The sequence below is a fragment of the Sturnira hondurensis genome, unplaced genomic scaffold, assembly GCF_014824575.4.
Source record: "Sturnira hondurensis isolate 20B ecotype Veracruz unplaced genomic scaffold, ASM1482457v3 Scaffold0000059, whole genome shotgun sequence".
Lineage (NCBI taxonomy): Eukaryota > Metazoa > Chordata > Mammalia > Chiroptera > Phyllostomidae > Sturnira > Sturnira hondurensis.
Window position 1 is genome coordinate 70689 of NW_028072690.1, and position 18710 is coordinate 89398.

At 41.6% G+C, this 18710-nt stretch overlaps 1 protein-coding gene and 1 long non-coding RNA gene across 5 annotated transcripts; both read left to right on the forward strand.

The window, feature by feature from the left end:
- Positions 1-2418: 2418 nt before the first annotated feature.
- Positions 2419-5358, forward strand: LOC118985831 (uncharacterized). The gene is made up of 2 exons (XR_005066210.1): positions 2419-3037; positions 5085-5358. It is a non-coding gene; the product is annotated as an uncharacterized LOC118985831 (long non-coding RNA).
- An 862-nt stretch (positions 5359-6220) lies between these two features.
- On the forward strand, positions 6221-18493 carry ZSCAN21 (zinc finger and SCAN domain containing 21). Of its 4 annotated transcripts, none has more exons than XM_037044734.1 (4): positions 6221-6322; positions 14630-15120; positions 15410-15602; positions 17238-18493. In XM_037044734.1, exons 2-4 carry the CDS (start codon positions 14725-14727, stop codon positions 18074-18076), a joined length of 1428 nt encoding a protein of 475 aa, XP_036900629.1. In that variant the 5' UTR covers positions 6221-6322; positions 14630-14724; the 3' UTR covers positions 18077-18493. The 4 variants fall into 4 exon arrangements, with proteins under 4 accessions (XP_036900629.1, XP_036900672.1, XP_036900700.1 ...); XM_037044777.1 differs by having other exon boundaries at positions 6222-6303; XM_037044805.1 differs by lacking the exon at positions 6221-6322 and adding an exon at positions 11460-11481.
- Positions 18494-18710: the final 217 nt, after the last annotated feature.

The following is an 18710-nucleotide window of genomic DNA, read 5'->3' on the forward strand; positions in this document are numbered from 1 at the left end:
ATCCACAACCTTTTAATAAATGGGATGACACTTCAACCAACTGAGCCACCTAGCCAGAGTGAAATCTGGTATATTATTGAATGTAGACTGCTGTGGACAAGGGCCCTGTGAGATTCCGGTCCCAAGTTTAAAGGCTTGCATATTGAGAGGACCAGAGCCTTACAGTGCCCCCAGTGCAGACAAGAGTCCCAGGAGTCGTAAGGGTCAGGGTTTACACCTACCAAGAGCTGATTTTAGCCTCTCTGTTCAGTGTAGTTCAAGCTCTGGACTGGTTTCCTCCATTCCTAAGTCTTGGTTACAGAAAGCTGCAGGGAGAAAATACACAGACATGGCCACTTTCATTCTTACCCTTTCTCTGCTAGACAGTCATTCTCTTCCTTAGTCTTGGATTCAGAGTCTGGGTTTCTCCTGCTCTCCAAACTCCCAGGCGCCTCGCCTCACCCTTTCTCAGCAGATATCCTCAGTATTCTTTCCCAAGGGCCTCGGGCCATCAGATGTAATCTTCACTTTCTGCCCCTTGGGGCCCCTTTCCTGCTGCCTGCCAAGGGGTATGGACTCGCTCTGGTGCCTCCAGGCTCCTCACCCCTTAACAACCTGTTCCACATTTAAATAAGTGCAGACCTGTAGCTTTGGGGAGCAAAACCAAACTTTTAAATATCTTTTATTTGACCTTGCTCTTTTTAGCTACCAAATTACCAGTTGGGCCATAACCAGTTTTCATCTCTTCACTGTTGATATGCCCCCTCTTCAGGCCCCTTGTACCTCGTGTCTGAACCACTCAAATGGTCACCAGTGTTCTGATGGGGCATTTCTTTCCTCATCTTCATTCTTCCTTACGTTTCTACAGTATTTGACCATTTCCTTGAAACCCTTTCAGTTTGTATTCCTCTGTCTTTCAACTCCTCTCTTGCACTCATGAACAATAACCATGAATTTTCTCTAATCCACATATGATCTCTGCAAAGTTGGATGGAAGTGGCTTACCCATTAAGTGGCAGAGCTAGACTTTAAAACCAGGTGTGTCGGACTCAGCAACCAAGTTCTTTCCACTACTTCGTCGCCCCTTGTTCTTTATGAGCTCTATTCTCCCACTTTCAAACATCACCTATGTATGAAGCCAGAATGAATTCTTTATCCACCGTTTACTTGCTGTGTATTAGTTTCCTCATCTGCAAAATGGACATAGAGTTACTATAAACATTAAACAAGCCATTACATGTAAAGGACCTACAAACCATAACTATTCCAAAATGTTAGCAATTATTATTTCCTCCATGGGCCACTAGCTCTTTTCTTTTGAATATTCATTTACCCCTCACTGAAGTCCCCTTTTTTAAAGTGAAACAGGCTGGCCTCGTACTATATCTGATTAGTCCCTAAAACATGTAATCTTGAAATCCGATGTTTGTGAAAATTGAGGACCCAGGCTCTGGGCCCATTTTAGTCCCAGATGTTATGTACAGGTCTCACACAGCCTCTGTGATTCTCTCAAATTGCCCCAGTCCTTGCTTAATCCTTTCCCTTGCCCCAGTCCTTCTTCAGCTGATGCAATTCCTTTTGCAATCCCAAGCATGTCCTCTGAGGAATCAGATTTCCCCTGGAAGGATGAAAATTGCTGCACAGGTTTAAGCGGCCTTTCTTGTCCCATACTACTCATGTCCCTTTGCCAGTCGTTATTACCACTGCCTCCAAGTCTTAGAGGTCTTTCACTCCAGATTCTTAAACAAAAAGAGGTGCCAGGTTACTCTAGGGTTACCTGTCACTGTGTGCCCTGCATTTGGTTCTGGATTCCACTTTTTAAAAGGGAGAGAGGCTGATGGCAGGATGGCAAAAGCAAAGTGACCTTGTGTGCAACCAGGGGTTTTGTTTGACGAGGAGAAACCTCACTGGGAACTTGGCCTGCATCTTGGAAGAGGATTTCAGTTTATTTTGCTTGACTCCAAGAAATAGAATTAAATCCCTTTCAATAAATAGTACTGGCAAGCCTTATGCTGGGTATTAGGAATAATAAAAGGAAAGATACAGCGATAAGTAAGGCAGATAAGTAAAGCCAGCTCTGCCTAGCTGCTACCAGGATTTTGGGCAAATTAGGAAAAGGTGCCCCTTCCTCAGTAAACTTGACTGCCTTCTGCTGGCGAATTGAGATAACTGTACAATCCCCTGATAAAATGAATGGTGGTCCCTGGGATTGTGCAGGGCACAAATTGCACAACCAGGAGTGACCAGTAGAAGCCACTGGGATTAGAAAGAAACTTGTTGCAGAGCCAGCCAAAGCAGGTGGCTGCGTCGTCAGTTCATCCAGGAAGCGGGTGGGGAGGAGGGGATACTCAGGGGTCCTAAACAGGAAGGGATTTTGCATGGGGAGCGGGTGGGGGAGATAGACCAGATACCCTTTGTAATCTTCTTCTCTGAGATTATGCAAATTTGGGGGAGTGGTTCTTCCACAAACTGAGGGAACAAGCCAGTAAGTAATGTGCTCTTGTGAAAGTCTTGACAGGAAACTACCCTTACTAAGGAGAAGGTAGGTGGCCCGACCCCCAGAGTGGATAGGATGAAAGAAATGATCTGTGATAGGTGGAGCCACATCTATCCCTTGGTGGGGGCAGACTTTAAAACAAAGGATCAGAAATAATAAATCAGGAGTTTTGAAAATTAAAAATCCCTTACTATTGGTATAGCTAGTTGCAAAGCTAGTTCACTCTCACATGATCCAAACACTTTAAAGTTATCAGAGCAGATATTATTATACCATTTTCAGATAAGTCATATATCCAAGTCTCCCAACGCTCATTAGCAGCAGAGCTTCAGTGCTAAGCTGCAGGGTTATCTAACTACACCACTCCATTTCTATTTTCATTTTCTCATTTTTTTTCATTCGCAGCTTCCCAACATGCCATATATGTGGACTCCTTCTAGAAGGAAAACAGGAAAGTTTACAGAACTATAATGGACAAGAAACTTGCCCAGCCTTGTTCTAAGAGAAATCAAAGTTTGATCACCCTCTACTGACCAAGGACAGTAATAGCAGCAAAAACAGGTGATGGCAGATGCCAGGAAGATCCAGACAGCATCGGTTTTAGAGAGAATCATTTTCAGAGAGAGGAAAAAGCAGGGAGAAAGCCAGGGCCCACACTGGTAGCTTTTCCCCTTCCAGATTTCTCTTATAAAGTGGAGAGGAATCCTTTTTCTTTTTCAAGCCAAATAATTCTTCGAGACAAAAGGGAACCAAGTACTGTAAAAGTGGGAGAGTATGGAGGTCATTTAAATGAGAAAGAGGAACTGTGGGCCCTCAGAGTGCCCAAGGGCAGGCAGTTCAGACTTTTGACATTCCAAGATTCAGAAGTGATTGTGGAACTGCTATAGGTGATCTTTGAGACAATCATATGCGATAATTTAAAGGGATAAGACGAACATCTATATGCATTTTGTGAGTGAAAAAGGATTAATCAAGACTAGGATCAATGAGTTGAAATTACACGAATGCAGATTTTTGCTTTAATTGAGAGAATTTTTACCAGTGAGAACTCTACTGAAAGAAGGACTGTCCTCTAAAGTAGTAAGCTCCCTGTGACAGAAATGGTTAGAAACAGAATTGCTTGGCCAATGTGGTTTGGTTGACTGGAGCTTCATTCCCTACACTAACAGGTTGCAGGTTCAAACCCCGGTTAGGGCACATACAGGAAGCAACCGATTGATGTTCTCCCTTGCATCAATATTTCTCTCTTTCTCTCAAAGCAATGAAAAAATGTTCTCAGGCAAGGATAAAAAAAAAAACCAGGACTATCACAGAAAGGAAGTTTTCATGTTACAATAGGTCAGACTATAGATTCCGAAGATGATACATTCAATTCAGTCACTACTTATTGGTCTCATCTCTATTATTGACCATATCTGTAATTACTTGATTACATGTCTTCTAAGAACTGCATGTACTTTTCACTTTTCCCTGGTGGCTTAACACAATACCTGATACATTGTAGGTTCTTGGTGTTTTTTGGATGAATTCACTGAAAGAGTATGAGGTCCCTAAAAATCAAAACCATTCAGAAAAGGAAATGCCAGGGATACATCACAGCAAGTCACCAGCACATTGGCTAACTTTTCCATTGTCTTGTTGTGCTCTTGTCATATGGCCAAGGTTATATTAATGGAAGAAAATAATATATCATTCTAAAGTAACTTGTTTTAATACCGTATGATTTGGATGGACAGCATCTTGGTATCTCTAACTATATCTTTTAGAATCTGTTGAGACCTAGTAATGACACAGGATTGAATTAGAAAATTTGGATTCTACCTTAAGCTCTGCTACTAGTGTGCCTTGTGTCTGACTTCTCCAGGCATTGGTTTCTTCATCAAAAAACAAGAACTTAACCAGATTGTACTTAAGGCTTCTCTTGGCACTAATCTTATGTGACTACGTCCCTCTGCTCAAAATTGGAAGGATTCCTTAAGCCCCCGAACCACAACTCACTGGCTGTATAACTGACTAGGTGAAGATCAAAGATCCTTTGATTAAGTGGCTGGATAGAGCATGACCAATGCATCAGTACGTGTGGGTAATGGATCAGATGCAGGTTTCCTCCCTCAGTCCTAGTGATTCTGTTCCCTTTAACCATTTATTCTTTCTCCAGCCTATGCAAAGGAAGCATAGAGCTTAAATAAGCATAGGCTTTGGAGAATGAAAGCCAAGCTTGAATCTTAACTTTCCCATATATCTGTTGTAGGACACTGGAAAAGTTACTTTCTTTTCTGAGCCTGTTTCCTGATCTACAAAATAAAGATTTTACTATTTCACTGGGGTAGGTATTCTCAGGATTATAGTATTTCATAGGATTGATATAATGAAGATAAATGTGTGTAGTACATTGTTTCCAAAGACAGCCACATCATCTCCCAGCCCACATACTCTTGCAGTGTGACTAAAAGATAGAATCTGTTTTTCTTCCACTTAAATCTGGCCCAGAGCCCTATTTTAACAACAGAATGTGGTGAAAATGGTGCTATATAACTTATATAACTTCCAAGGCTGGGCCCTACACATCTACAAATTCCACCTTGACCTCTTAAAATACTCCTCTTAGGGAACCCAGTCATAATGTGGAAACAGCCCCAGCAGCCATGCTGAAAGACTCACATGGAAGAGCATGGAGGCCCCAGACCAACATCCCCATTGAACTTCAGTCTGTGGACCAACACCAACTGCCAGCCATCTCAGCTCCTTGGTTGATACCACAGGAAGCTGAACAAACCAGCCAATCCACAGATTTGCGAGATCGCGTGAGAAACGATAATTATGTGTTAAGGCACAAAGTTTGGGGGTAGTATTTCATTCATCAATAAAGAACTGACACCAAGCACTTAACCCAGTATCTGGCCCATAGTAAGTACTCAAGGGAGGTGTGCAGAGGGAGTGGTAATGGTGAAAGTGTTGTAAAAAGTTTCCTTCTCCTTGCCCAGGCTTCTATGACCCAGGTGGTTGGGTGTGATTCCACAAAGCAAAACTTCATGGGTTTGATTCCCAGTTAGGGCACCTGCTTGGGTTATGCCCAGGCCTCAGTTGGGGTGTATGTGAGAGGCAACCTGTGTTTCTCATGTTTCCCTCCCTCTCCTAATTTTTTTTTTACAGTTTCCTTCCCCCTATTAAGGGGAAAACTAATAGGAGTCTAGGGCAAGCTGAAGGAAGGTGTTAAAGATCATCTAACCCCCCAAAATCCATTCTGCTAAACTGTCCTTCCCGTTCCTAGGGCTATTCCACTTCAAAACAACACAAGATGATGCAGGAAGTCGCTAAATTTTAATAATTCTTTTTTAATAAAGTCCTGTATTGTACTTATAAAACCAGTTCCTTGGTTCCTATAATATAAACTTCTTTTTCAAATGACAACTCTTCACATTAGAAAACTAAGACAGCTTTGTCCCTCACTCGCCCCGTCTTCTAGCTAAGGTAAGAACAAATGCTCCAGATTCTCTCAGATGGAATGTCACGGTGTTCAGATCTGACGCCTCCCGATTTGCTCATTTCTGGCCAAAGCTGCCTTCACATCGGACCTTAGTAAAAACCTAGAAGGGGCGAGGCGACAAGATCCGTGAGCGTTTACGTTAGTGGCAACTCTGTTCGCAGTGGAGAAGCCTCAATCTCCTGCGTACACCAAGACACCGAGATGCCGTTATCTCTCGAATTCCTAGAGGGTTCTCTGCGGCCGCGCAGTACTGTGCGCGGGCGGCGCTATGACGCACTTCCGGCTGCGCCTGCCGCGGTGCGCGTCTAGGTGTCCTCGCGCCAGGAGTGACTGACTCACGGTGAGCCTCCTCATCCTCGGTTAGCTGGACCGGGGGGAGAGGGAGCTTAGGTGGAAAGGTTCGGAGAGGAAGGGGTGGGTGTTCGGAGAGGAAGCTGTGGCCCCCGAGGACCCCGCCAGACCGGTCTTGGAAGGGCTATAGGTAGGAGCCCCGTACCCCTGCCCAGTCCCAGAGGCGCTTGCTCCTTGGAAAGTCTTTTCCTCCTCCCAGGGCTTTAACAAATGAAACTTTGTTTCGCATTTTCCAAGCAGTTTTTTATGCGCTCCCTGAGCCGAGCAGGGGCTGCCATTTCTATTTTCCTGGCTCTCAATGGGAGTCCGAACTCTGAGCTAATTGATGAAACATGCGGGAGGGGTTTGGGGGCCTCCGCTGAGAAACCCAACCCTTTTAGAAGTCCTGGGTTGTGTCTGATCCAAGGGAGTGAATAGTCAGTCCCCTTGGTCTTTGATTAGGTTAGAAAGCGTACCAATAACAGGAATCTCTGCTCAAGTTTGGAAATACGGTATCTGGGGACCATTTGTTAATAAGAGTTTATTCAGAGAAAGGTGATCTGGCTGGTGAGGTACTTGGAAACCTATGCTATTTAAGGAACAGTTGAAACAACTGTGGATAAGAAAAGGGTTAAGAAACAAGAAGATTGTTTTCAGGCATTATAAGGTTACTATGGAGAAAGTAAGTGTTGGTCTAGGACTGAAGTGTAAAGGAAGTGTGAAGACAAGTTAAAAAATATGCACAGTTTTATTTGATTTAAAGAAAAGTTGGAACCGTCTAACAGAATTTTGGGCCTCAAAAATGATCAAATTTTCGGCCTGGGAGTTTTCAGGTACAGAGTTTGAATCTATTAACGGCATTCTAGCATTAAATTGTTAGAATCTGTGATCATTTGATTTATTTATGCTTCATTTTCCAAATGGATTTGGGGCACTTTTATAAGAATACACACGCCTTGGGAAACTGGCATAAAGGGAGGGGAGTGAAGAAAACGGGAACTGAACAAAAGCTTTCTTTTTATAGATCATGAACTTTTGCTTCATGGATGTCTTTAGTCTAATGTTCTAGACAGCCTGAAAATGTAGTTCACAGTAGTTGAAGACAGACATTGTCTCAGAAGACAATCTGAGTTAGTAACAAAGCTTCCATTTTCTCTCTACATGCTTTTTGATTTTATGAGCACTTTATTAAGAAAAATTCAGCCCTGACTGGTTGGCTCAGTGGGTTGAGCCCTGTCCTACAGACTGAAGTGTTGCCAGTTTGATTCCTGGTCAGGGCATATGCCTGGGTTGCAGGGCAGGTCCTTGGTTTAGGGGCATACAACAGACAACCCATCGATGTTTCACACATCCATGTTTCTCTCCCTTTTTCCTTCCCTTCCTCCCCCTTCTCTAAAAATAAAATATTTTAAAGAAAAAAATTCAGAAGCCAAGACCTGGAGGGCTCCCCTAAATGAACCTTTAGACAAACTGAGCATGAACAGATGTGAAATTACTGGCTTTCTTAAGGTGTGGACGGGAACCCAGTGGGTTATCAGATTTGTTTTTTTAATATTTGCCAGTCAGAGGAGTGGGAGGATTTCTTTTATTGTAACTAAGGTTGAACATCTTTGCATGGGTTAATTGTTGAGCTGAGACTTGAAAGGTAAGTAGAGTCTACAGCCATACCACCCTGAACACTCCCAGTCTCATCTGAAAGATGAGTAGAAGTCTTATGAGAACTGGGCATTGAGTGAGCATAGGGAATAGAAACGGAGTGATGACTGAAAAGGGAGGCAGAGGCCGGATTGGGATTTGTTTGCCATGCAAAAAGGTTAAGTAATTGTAAACAGCTGGGTGACATGAGCAATGTGTTTTTAAAGTATTTTAAAAGTTGTTTTCATTTGTATTGATTTTAGAGAGAGAAACATATATTTGTTCCACTTATTTATGCATTATTGGTTGCTTCTTGTATATGCCCTGACCAGGGATCGAACCTGTAGCCTTGGCACATCAGGACCGTGCTGTAACCAATTGACCTACCCAGCTAGGGCCAGCAGATTTTAAAACTCTGCAGATAGCCTTTGAGCCTGTGGAGATAGAATTGCCAAACTGGAAAATGGCCTATGTGATTTCAGAGGATGAAAGACTATTATAATGTTGCCAACTAGTTCAAAGCTAAAAGTATTTGATAAAATTTAAAAATAGGCTTTGGGCTATATTTGAAATAGATCTGCTAGAAACTATTTCATTAGGCCAGTATTCTGACAATTACTGGAAGAAAGTAAAAAATTAACTGTTATTGCTCACAAGGCATGTGCCTTTAAAAAAAATAATTAATCCTAGCCCTGGCTGGTGTGGCTAAGTTGGTTGGAGCCTTGTCCCATAACTGAAAGGTTTTAGCTTTGATTCCTGGTGAGGGCACGTACCTAGGCTTTGGGTTTGATCCTCTGTCCAGGCACATACGGAAGCAAACCATTTGATATCTCTCTCTGGCGTTGATGTTTCTCTGCCTCTCTCCTTCCCCCTCTCTCTGAAAGCAGTGAAAAAAATGTCCTTGACTGAGGATAATAATAATAATTATTGTTATAAAAAATGGCTTCACAACTTTTTTAAATGTCTAGTGAATTCTAAAAATGGCCCGCTTTAATATCATAAGTGTTGAAGTTAACAGTCACATTTCTCTCTACCATCCTTCCATAATAGAACAGCATTTACTAAAGCTGCTCTTTACCCCCAAAGCCCATATTTTTAATTTAAATAAACATTTTAGGATAGTTTTAGAGAAGCTCAAAGATAATACAGTGAGTCCCTGTTTTTCACTCAATTTCTCTTGTTAACATCTTACAATACTGTGCACATGTCACAACTAAGGAACCAACACTGGTACATTACAGTTAACTGACCTCCACCATTTATTCAAATTTTATTAGTTTTTTCCTAATGTCCTTTTCTGTTCCCTGATCTCATCGAGGATACCACATGACAGTAATCTTCATGTCTACTTATATACTTTGGTCAGTGGCAGTTTCTCAGTTTTCTCTTTTTTGTTTTTGTTTTGTTTTGTTTTTATTGATTTGAGAGAGGAAGAGGGAGAGGAAAACATCAATTTGTTGTTTCACTTATTTGTGCATTCATTGGTTGAGTCTTGTATGCGCCCTGACCAGGGATCGAACCCACGGCCTTGGTATATCGGGATGACACTCTAACTAACTGAGATACCCGGCCAGAGCAAAGTAATCTTTTCATATCAAGTCACATGACTTATCATTGATGCCATTAATCTTTTTAAAAAAATTATAGGGCAGACCTGTCTCTTCAGTTCCTTTCCTTTAAGTTCTGAGCTATGAAATACTGAATATTAATTCTTCCCTATATTAACTTCTATAATACTTCTATTATAGTAATAGAAGTATTCAGAAACACGTTGAGGTAAAGTTGTTATACTGTTTACATTATTTGCTCAGATGTTCGTTGAAAAGGACCAAAGAATTTTAAAAATTGTTTTTATTAAGGTAACATTTGTAGTATCATATAAATTTCAGGTGTACATTATAGTTTGATATCTGTATACTCTTATTTCATACTTCTTACACCAAAAATCTAGTTTCGTTCATTACCGTATATATTTTGACCCCTTTACCTATCTTGCCCTTCCCCCTCTGGTAGCTACCATCATGATGTCTGTATCTATGAGTTTGTTTTGTTTGTTCATTTGTAATTATTGTACTCCAAAAATTACAAATGAACAATTTATAATTTGTTTTGTACTCCACATGTGAGTGAAGTCATACAGTTATTTTCCTTTTTTGGCTGACCTATCTCACTTATCCTCAAGAACTGACCATATTGTCGCAGATGGCAGTGTTTAACCTTTTATGGCAGAGTAGTGTTCCATTGATGCGGACACTGGCAAGCAGTGCCCGTGGTGTTGTGCCTAAGACGAGACAGATTCACACGGATAACCGAATGCTGTGGAGGAAAAGGAACTGCTCTGGCCACTCGAGGGGAGAGCAAGCCAACCCTTGCCTTGATAGGCTTTTATTGACTTTAATTTGCATAGAAATACAGGGTTTTTATGGAAAGTTCATCAGTCATTGTCAGGCAGTAATAATCAAATAGATAACATTCAAAGAACTCTGAGGACTTATTTTGAGTCATGGTCAGATAGCAAAAGGGCCGTAAAACTTTGGGGAAACAAACTCATTTCATGCTTGGACCCTTATTTAAATTGAGGGTATTAGCATAGCAGGTTTCGCAGGACTTTTTGCATTCTTTCTTAGGCCTGATCGCCCCCAGGAACCTGCCCTTTCCAGCACAGGGCCGCACCCACCTCCAGCATTGTTTCAGGCTTAGCTCAAGCAGGGGAAGTAAGATGGCCAAGAGATTAGGAGACATCTTGCAGACAGAATGAGGACTCAGGCTTTGTCAAAGCTGAGGGGCGAGGGTCCATCTACTCCTTTCTCCATAGCCCCCCAAGTCCTTCCCTGAAGGCCCGCTAGTGACCATGCCTTTAGGTAGGCCCGCCCTTGAGGAATCTTACCTGTCATTGGCTAACCGGTCATGCACTGGGTGGGTGGGGGGGGCAGGCAGGGTGAAGTAAAGTAGACAGAAGCTGTGCTCCCGCCGGGGAGATAAGCTTTGTCTCCTTAGTGGCTTAGGGTCCCAAGTTCTCTCACTCAGCCTTAGCCAGGGGAGGTTACAGTTTCTGAAACCAGACAGGTCAGTTCCCAACATTCCATAATGATATTAATTTTGATCAAGTGGGTGAGTTGGTGTTTGTCATGTTTTTCCACTGTAGTTACTTCTCCCAGCCCCTTTCTTTTTTTTTTAATTTTTAAATTTATTTCTTAATGTTTTATTATGCTATTATAGTTGTCCCAATTTTTCCTCCCTTGTTCCCCGCCACCCAGCCCACCCCCTGCTTCCATAATCTATCCTCACACCGTTGTCTATGTCCCTGGGTCCTTCATTTATGTTCTTCGACTGATCCCTTCACTGTCTTTCAAATAGTTCCCACCTGACTCCTCCACTCTTAAAGCCATCAATCTGTTATGTGATTCTCTGCTCCTGGTTCTATTTTGCTCATTAGTTTATTTTGTTCATTAGGTTCCTCTTATAAGTGAGGTAGGTCATGTGGTATTTGTCTTTCACTGACTGTCTTATCTTAGCATAATAGTCTCCAGTTCCGTCCATGCTGTCACAAAAAGTAGGAATTCCTTTTTTCCTGCCATATAGTGTTCCATTATATAAATATACCACAGTTTTTTGATCTACTCGTCTATTGGTGGGCACTGAGGCTGTTTCCAAGTCTTGGCTTTTGTAAATAGTGCTGCTATGAACATAGGGGTGCATAAGTTCTTTTGAATTGGTTGGGGATTTTTAGGGTATATTTCTAGCAGTGGAATTTCTGGGTCAAAAGGCGGTTCCATTTTTAATTTTCTGAGGAAGTTCCATACTGTTTCCCATAGTGACTGCACCAGTCTGCATTCCCACCGCAGTGAATGAGGGTTCCCTTTTCTCCACATCCTCTCCAGCACTTGTTGATTTATTAATGATGACCATTCTGACCAGTGTGAGGTGGTATCTCATTGTGGTTTTAATTTGCATCTCTTGGAGGGCTAGTGATTTTGAGCATTCTTTTATGTGCCTATGGGCCCTCTGTATGTCCTCCTTGGAGAGGTGTTTGCTCAGGTCCTTTGCCCATTTTTTAATTGAATTGTATGTCTTCCTGGTGTTGAGTCCTATGAGGTCTTTATATATTTTGGAGACTAAACCCTTGTCCAATGTATCATTGGCAGATAAGTTCTCCCATATTCTTGGTTCCCTTTTTGCTGATGGTTTCTTTAGCCATGCAGAAGATTTTTAATTTGATGTAGTCCCATTTGTTTATTTTTTCCTTTGTTTCCCTTGCCCTAGGAGATGTATCAGCAAAAATACTGCTATGTGAGATATGTGAAATTTTACTGCCTGTGTTTTCTGCTAGGATTTCTATGATATCACAACTTATATTTAAGCCTTGTATCCATTTTGAGTTTATTCTGGTGTATGGTATAAGTTGGTGATCTAGTTTCATTTTGGTTTTGCATGTTCAGATCTCCCAACACCATTTATTGAAGAGACTATCTCTACTCCATTGTATGCTTGTGTCCCCTTTGTCAAATATTAATTAATCACAGAGACATGGGTTTATTTCTGAGCTCTATTTTGTTCCATTGATCTATGTGTCTTGTCTCTTCTTATGCCAGTACCAGACTGTTTTGATTACTGTGGTCTTGTAGTATAGTTTTATATCAGGTATTGTAATCCCTCCAACTTTGTCCTTCTTTCTCAAGATTGCTGAGGTTATTAAGGGTCTTTTTGATTCCATATAAATTTTTGGAGTGCTTGTTCTAGATCTGTGAAATATATCACTGGTATTTTAATAAGAATTGTGTTGAATCCATAGATTGTTTTGGGTTATACGGACATTTTAATGATGTTAATTCTTCCAATCCATGAACGTGGTATATGCTTCTATTTATTTGTATCTTTCTCGGTTTCTTTCTTCAGTGTTCTATGGTTATCTGAGTATAGGACTTTTACCTCCTTGGTTAAATTTATTCTTAGGTACTTTTTCTTTGGTTGCTATAGTAAATGGGAGTTTTTCTTACTTTCTCTTTCTGATAGTTCATTGTAGGTGTACAAAAATGCCATGGATTTGTGAATATTGACTTTGTATCCTGGTACTTTGCCAAATTTACTTGTTAGGTCAGATCATTTTTCAGTGGAGCCTATAGGTCTTCCATGTACACAGTCATGTTGTCTGTGAATAATGACAGTTTTACTGACTCCCAGTTTGGATGCCTTTTGTTCTCTGATCACTGTGGCTAGGACTCCCAGTACTATGTTGAATAAGAGTGGTGGAAGTGGACACCCTTGTTTTGTTCCTGATCTTAAGGGGAAAGCTTTTAGTTTTTGCCCATTGAGTGTGATGTTGGCAGTAGGTTTCTCATGTATGGCCTTTATTATGTTGAGGTATCCTCCCTCTATTCCCACTTTGCTGAGTGTTTTTATCATAAATGGTTCTAGATTTTATCAAATGTTTTTTCTGCATCTATTGATGTGATTGTGTGCTTTCCCCAGTCCCTCCTATACTCTTTTGGAAGCAAGTTGGTAAGTATAGCCTATACTCAAGGAATGGAGAGTTAAGCTCCACCTTATTGAGGGGAGTATCTACATAAATTATTTGGAATAATTCTGTATAGGAGATTTGTCTTTTCTCCCCTGTTTATTCAGTCACCTTTTTTTCACATCAATATTGCCTTATGGATATTTATTTTATACTTAAGGTTACAAGCTGGTACTACATTATATATTTTGTAATTCAGGCCTCTGTGTTCCTTTGACATGCCTCACTGTTGTTGATGGTTTTTTTTAATACCTACTGGCATTACATGATACTCCAGGTTCATCTTCCGTATTCTCCAACCTAGAATTAGCCATTTCTCCATCTCTGGTTCCTTTTACTGGAGAATGATGTTTAGAAACCAAGACATGGGCACACACACTTATCCAATTCTGTATCAACCTCTGTCTATATTACACTGAACATAAGTTCATACTGCCCTGTTTTTCAAAGACTTTATTATTTTTAGAAAGAGAGGAAGGGAGGGGGAAAGAGAAGGGTAGAAACATCAGTGTGACAGAGTAACATCAATCAGCTAAATTTTAGAAAAGATAAAATATATAGTATTTGTATGGGGGTAATTGATTTGAAGGAAAAGAGGAGGATACGGAGTTCCATGTAAGGGAGGGTAGTGTGCAGTTTAAAACAGGATGGTCAGGGGTGCCTCAGCCAGAAGGTGACGTCTGAGTACAAACCTGGAGGGAGCAAACCTGGCGAGGGAGCCAGGCATGCATCTAGAAATGTGCAATCTGCAGGAAGTATTAGTGGGAGCAGCGTGGACAAGGCTCTGAGGTGGGAGGGTACCTCGCACGTCCAGGAAACAGTGTGGCTGGTTAGAATGAGTAGAGAGAAGAATAAGATGAGATCATCTTCAGCTTATATAAGCTTTTTATATACCCTTTCTATGGACTCTACCTTTATTATCAATATAATTTCATGTAACAAATACCCACCTATATTTTTATGTTTGGCTCATTATTGAGACTGCTGGAGTTTTCCTGCTGTAGGTATTCAAATCCAGGATGGAAACACCTGTGAAGATTGCAGCTTAGTTGAAAACATGGTCAGGAAGCCCAGTCGCAACATAAAAGATTCACTAATTTATGCAGTTTTCTTTCAAAATATATTTAATGAGTGCCAGTTATGATAAACTGATTCTGTTGTCTGTTTACTTGTATATTTTCTTAAGTTGACTCTGTAGCCCTAAAGAACCAGAAATCCAAAGGAAGTAGTATTCCTACTACACAGAGCCCTGTCTTTAGTGAAGTCATTTCCGGAGTCCATATGATGACCAAAGTACCGCGCATGGCCACAGGTGTGGGCCCCAGGCCTCCACAGGAGCACGTGGGGCCTGTGATTGTGAAAGTCAAGGAGGAGGAGAAAGGGAAGTGCTTTCCTAGGCTGGAGATGTTCCGTCAACGCTTCAGGCAGTTTGGGTACCATGACACACCTGGACCCCGGGAGGCCCTGAGCCAGCTCCGGGTGCTCTGCTGTGAGTGGCTGAGGCCAGAGATACACACCAAGGAGCAGATCCTGGAGCTGCTGGTGCTTGAGCAGTTCCTGACCATCCTGCCCCGGGAGCTGCAGGCCTGGGTGCAGGAGCACTGTCCAGAGAGCGCTGAAGAGGCCGTCACTCTCCTGGAGGATCTGGAGCGAGAACTGGATGAACCGGGACAGCAGGTAGGCTGGAGGAACTCTTTTTTTATCCTCTGAGATTGGGAGCATAATATTCTAGGCAGGAACGGGTTTGTCCCTACAATACAAAGAGGTAAATGAAAGTTTCTGCTGAGTTAGATCACATGTCATCCTTTTTTCCCCACTACCCTATACTAGCTTTAGCCTTGAGAGTTGAATGGGAGGTGTTTTTCTTTTCTCTTCCCTAGAGATTCTACATAGCTCTCCTAAGATTTTCTTGGATTTTAGTTAAAGTAAGCTTTGCATAAACCTAGCTATTCCTAATTGTCTCTAGGTTTCACCTCCTCCAAATGAACAGAAACAGGTGTGGGAGAAAATGTCATCTTCAGGAACAGCAAAGGAATCCCTGAGCAGCACACAGACATGGTCTGTGGAGACAAGTCCCAAATATGAATCTTGGGGACCCCTGTACATCCAAGAAACTGGGGAAGAGCAGGATTTCACTCCAGAGCTGAGACAGAACCAAGGTAGGAACCATCTGTCAGATCCCGCCTCAGTGCTCCCAGGCCTTTGTGGTTGAAGAAACTAACTAATCACTGATTGTGAGGTGATTCCCTGGATTGACCTGCCTGGTTTGGCTGACTAGGCAGAATGAGTTCCATCTCCTCCCTCAGGTGCGTTTCAGTCAAGGTCCTAGCATGGGAACAGATGTTGCATTATAATAAGTTCAGCTGAAGTGAGTCTAATAAAGGGACTGTTTATGGAGGAGTGGACAGGTTGAGTGAATAAATTAAAAGATGATGCTTGTTGGTTTGTTAATGATTTACTGGACTTGTTATAATTAGCTTTGGATTATGTGGAAATGGTCCCTGGTAAATTCTCTTTCAACTTCTGCCTTGTTAGGCTATTTAAAATTTTTAACTTTTAAGTTACCTATTTCCCACACATAGTTCATGGCAACTTGAAGGGAAGCCTGTATGAGTAGCCAAATGATTGCTCATAATGGAGACTGAAAGAGATTTGAGCTCCTGCTGCTACAGTTATCAGCAGACAGTGAGTAGGGGTGAGCCTGGAAGCAGCTGAGTGGTTGCACTGGCAAAGGATGGAAATAGATGGTCAGGTGGAGACAGATGGAAGGATAAGTAAGAGAAGAGGACTATAGAAGAAAGTACCCTTGTCAATTGGGGCTTCTGTACCTGTGGAGGGATCACCGAGCTTAAGTAGAGCCCATTTTTCAGACGGAGCTTCTCTTACTCCCTTTTTCCATGTGTGTGGATGGATAAATGGAGTTTTGACAGTATGACTGACTGCCTATGAAATGCTCTAGAAATCTGATTGGGAGCATAATATTCCAGGCAGGAACGGGTTTGTCCCTACAATACAAAGAGGTAAATGAAAGTTTCTGCTGAGTTAGATCACATGTCATCCTTTTTTTCCCCACTACCCTATACTAGCTTTAGCCTTGAGAGTTGAATGGGAGGTGTTTTTCTTTTCTCTTCCCTAGAGATTCTACATAGCTCTGCTTCAATCTGATTTCAACAGTGTTATTTTATAATGAAAAAATTATAAGACATAGCCAATGTATAATACATTAAATGATGAGTTGAACTGTGGGGGGGAGTTAAGTACTTACTTTCATTCAAATTAATAAGGATCTGGGACTAGAATGATTATGAATGGATGGAACATTCTCTTTTATTGCTTCTGTATTCAGCTTCTGTGAGCATATGGGTTTTTCTGAGTTTGCCACTGGCCTCTTTTCCCTTAATTATCTTTTTTATTTCCCTTAATCAAATTTGACCCTTCAGCAGTCTTTCTTGTTTCATTCTGCCTGGGCATCACCCATTTCCTTTGCTACTATCCCAGAATGCTTGGTTTTGCCTTATTGCCCTCTGTATAGGAAGTTTTTCTCCTGGCAGAAAAACACCAGGTGCTTTTTATGTCATAATGGTTTCTGGCAGGAGGCTTGTGTGACAGTCTGCTGTTGTAAACTGGATTTGATTGATGGCTCATTTGTATCATTGTAATACTGTGACCTCTCAGAACAGTATTTGGTCATCCTCCAAAACTCATCAATATCACCTGGTGGTTCTCTTCATCTTTTAACGGTTTCTTCTCAGAACAGGAAACAACTCACATCCTTATTGTGTTTATTGTTTCAGATTGTAAATCGAACACCCAGGATGATGAATCAACAGATAAGCAGCAAAATTCTGAAGAGTCTCATGCAGAAGAATTCAAAAAGGATATTATTCCTATGGTTATTGCCAGTAAATGTGAGGCCAGGTCAGAAAGGCAGTGGGTAAATCTTGAGAAAGAAAGAGGAACAAAAACCCCTCTCCTAGGCAAAGGTTCAAAGAAAAGTAGAGAACTAATGCCCAGTAAGCCTGCCCCAGGGGAGAGACGTTACATATGTGCTGAGTGTGGAAAAGCCTTTAGTAATAGCTCAAATCTTACTAAACACCGGAGGACACACACTGGGGAGAAACCCTACGTGTGCACCAAGTGTGGGAAAGCCTTTAGCCACAGCTCAAACCTTACCCTTCACTATAGAACACACTTGGTGGACCGGCCCTATGACTGCAAGTGTGGAAAAGCCTTTGGTCAGAGCTCAGATCTCCTTAAACATCAACGAATACACACTGAGGAGGCACCATATCAGTGCAAAGATTGTGGGAAAGCTTTCAGTGGTAAAGGCAGCCTCATTCGGCACTATCGAATACATACTGGGGAGAAACCTTACCAGTGTAATGAGTGTGGGAAGAGCTTTAGCCAGCATGCAGGTCTTAGTTCTCATCAGAGACTCCACACTGGAGAGAAGCCGTATAAATGTAAGGAGTGTGGAAAAGCCTTCAACCACAGCTCCAATTTTAATAAACATCATAGAATCCATACCGGGGAAAAGCCCTATTGGTGTGATAATTGTGGGAAGACTTTCTGCAGTAAGTCCAATCTTTCCAAACACCAGAGAGTCCACACTGGAGAGGGAGAAGTGCTTTAACCGTCACATGTGCTCTCTTGGTGATTTTTTGTTTTTGTTTTCTTAACTTTAGAACAAGAATGCTAGGGAGAAGCCAGATGATTGTAATAAAAACTTCAGTGGTAGATTTTGTTTCACTCAACATCAAGGGACGCTGGAGGAGTGAGGGCGGTGGCGCTGTAGGGTGAAGGCCCTGATTGAGGGGGGGTGGACTCTGCACTCGCCAGCTTAACTGGTTCAGGATCCCCTCACCAGGAACACTGGACCCGTTAACCATGCCAGCATTGCCTTGTGTATAGTTAAAATGATGTGTATCAAGTATAATTATGGAAAAACGTTATAACTGTTTTAACATGTGTTCAAGATTTGTGATTTGTAAAGAATTGAGCCATTTGAACACAATCTGATCTGATTCAGAATAAATGTATAATGTCTTGTAATGCTTCAGGACTGTTATTATAATAAATGGTATGTTTATCAAACTATTCTAGAGAGGAAAACTGTTCCTACCGGTTTAGCTTTTGGGAAATTTGGATTTTGGATAAAGAGAACATTTAGTACTTGCGAATGAACGTGTGTATTAGGAAATTGGAGTGGAGTATAGAGTAGCTGCAGCTTGGACTACATTGTGCTGTTTTTTCTACCTACTGAAAAC

Bases quoted from the DNA above. Each gene is read 5' to 3' on its own strand.
- ZSCAN21 (XM_037044734.1), top strand. From the start codon at position 14,725: ATGATGACCAAAGTACCGCGCATGGCCACAGGTGTGGGCCCCAGGCCT. The intron at 15,121-15,409 runs GTAGGCTGGAGG...AATTGTCTCTAG, and splicing joins TGGATGAACCGGGACAGCAG to GTTTCACCTCCTCCAAATGA. The intron at 15,603-17,237 runs GTAGGAACCATC...TTATTGTTTCAG, and splicing joins AGAGCTGAGACAGAACCAAG to ATTGTAAATCGAACACCCAG.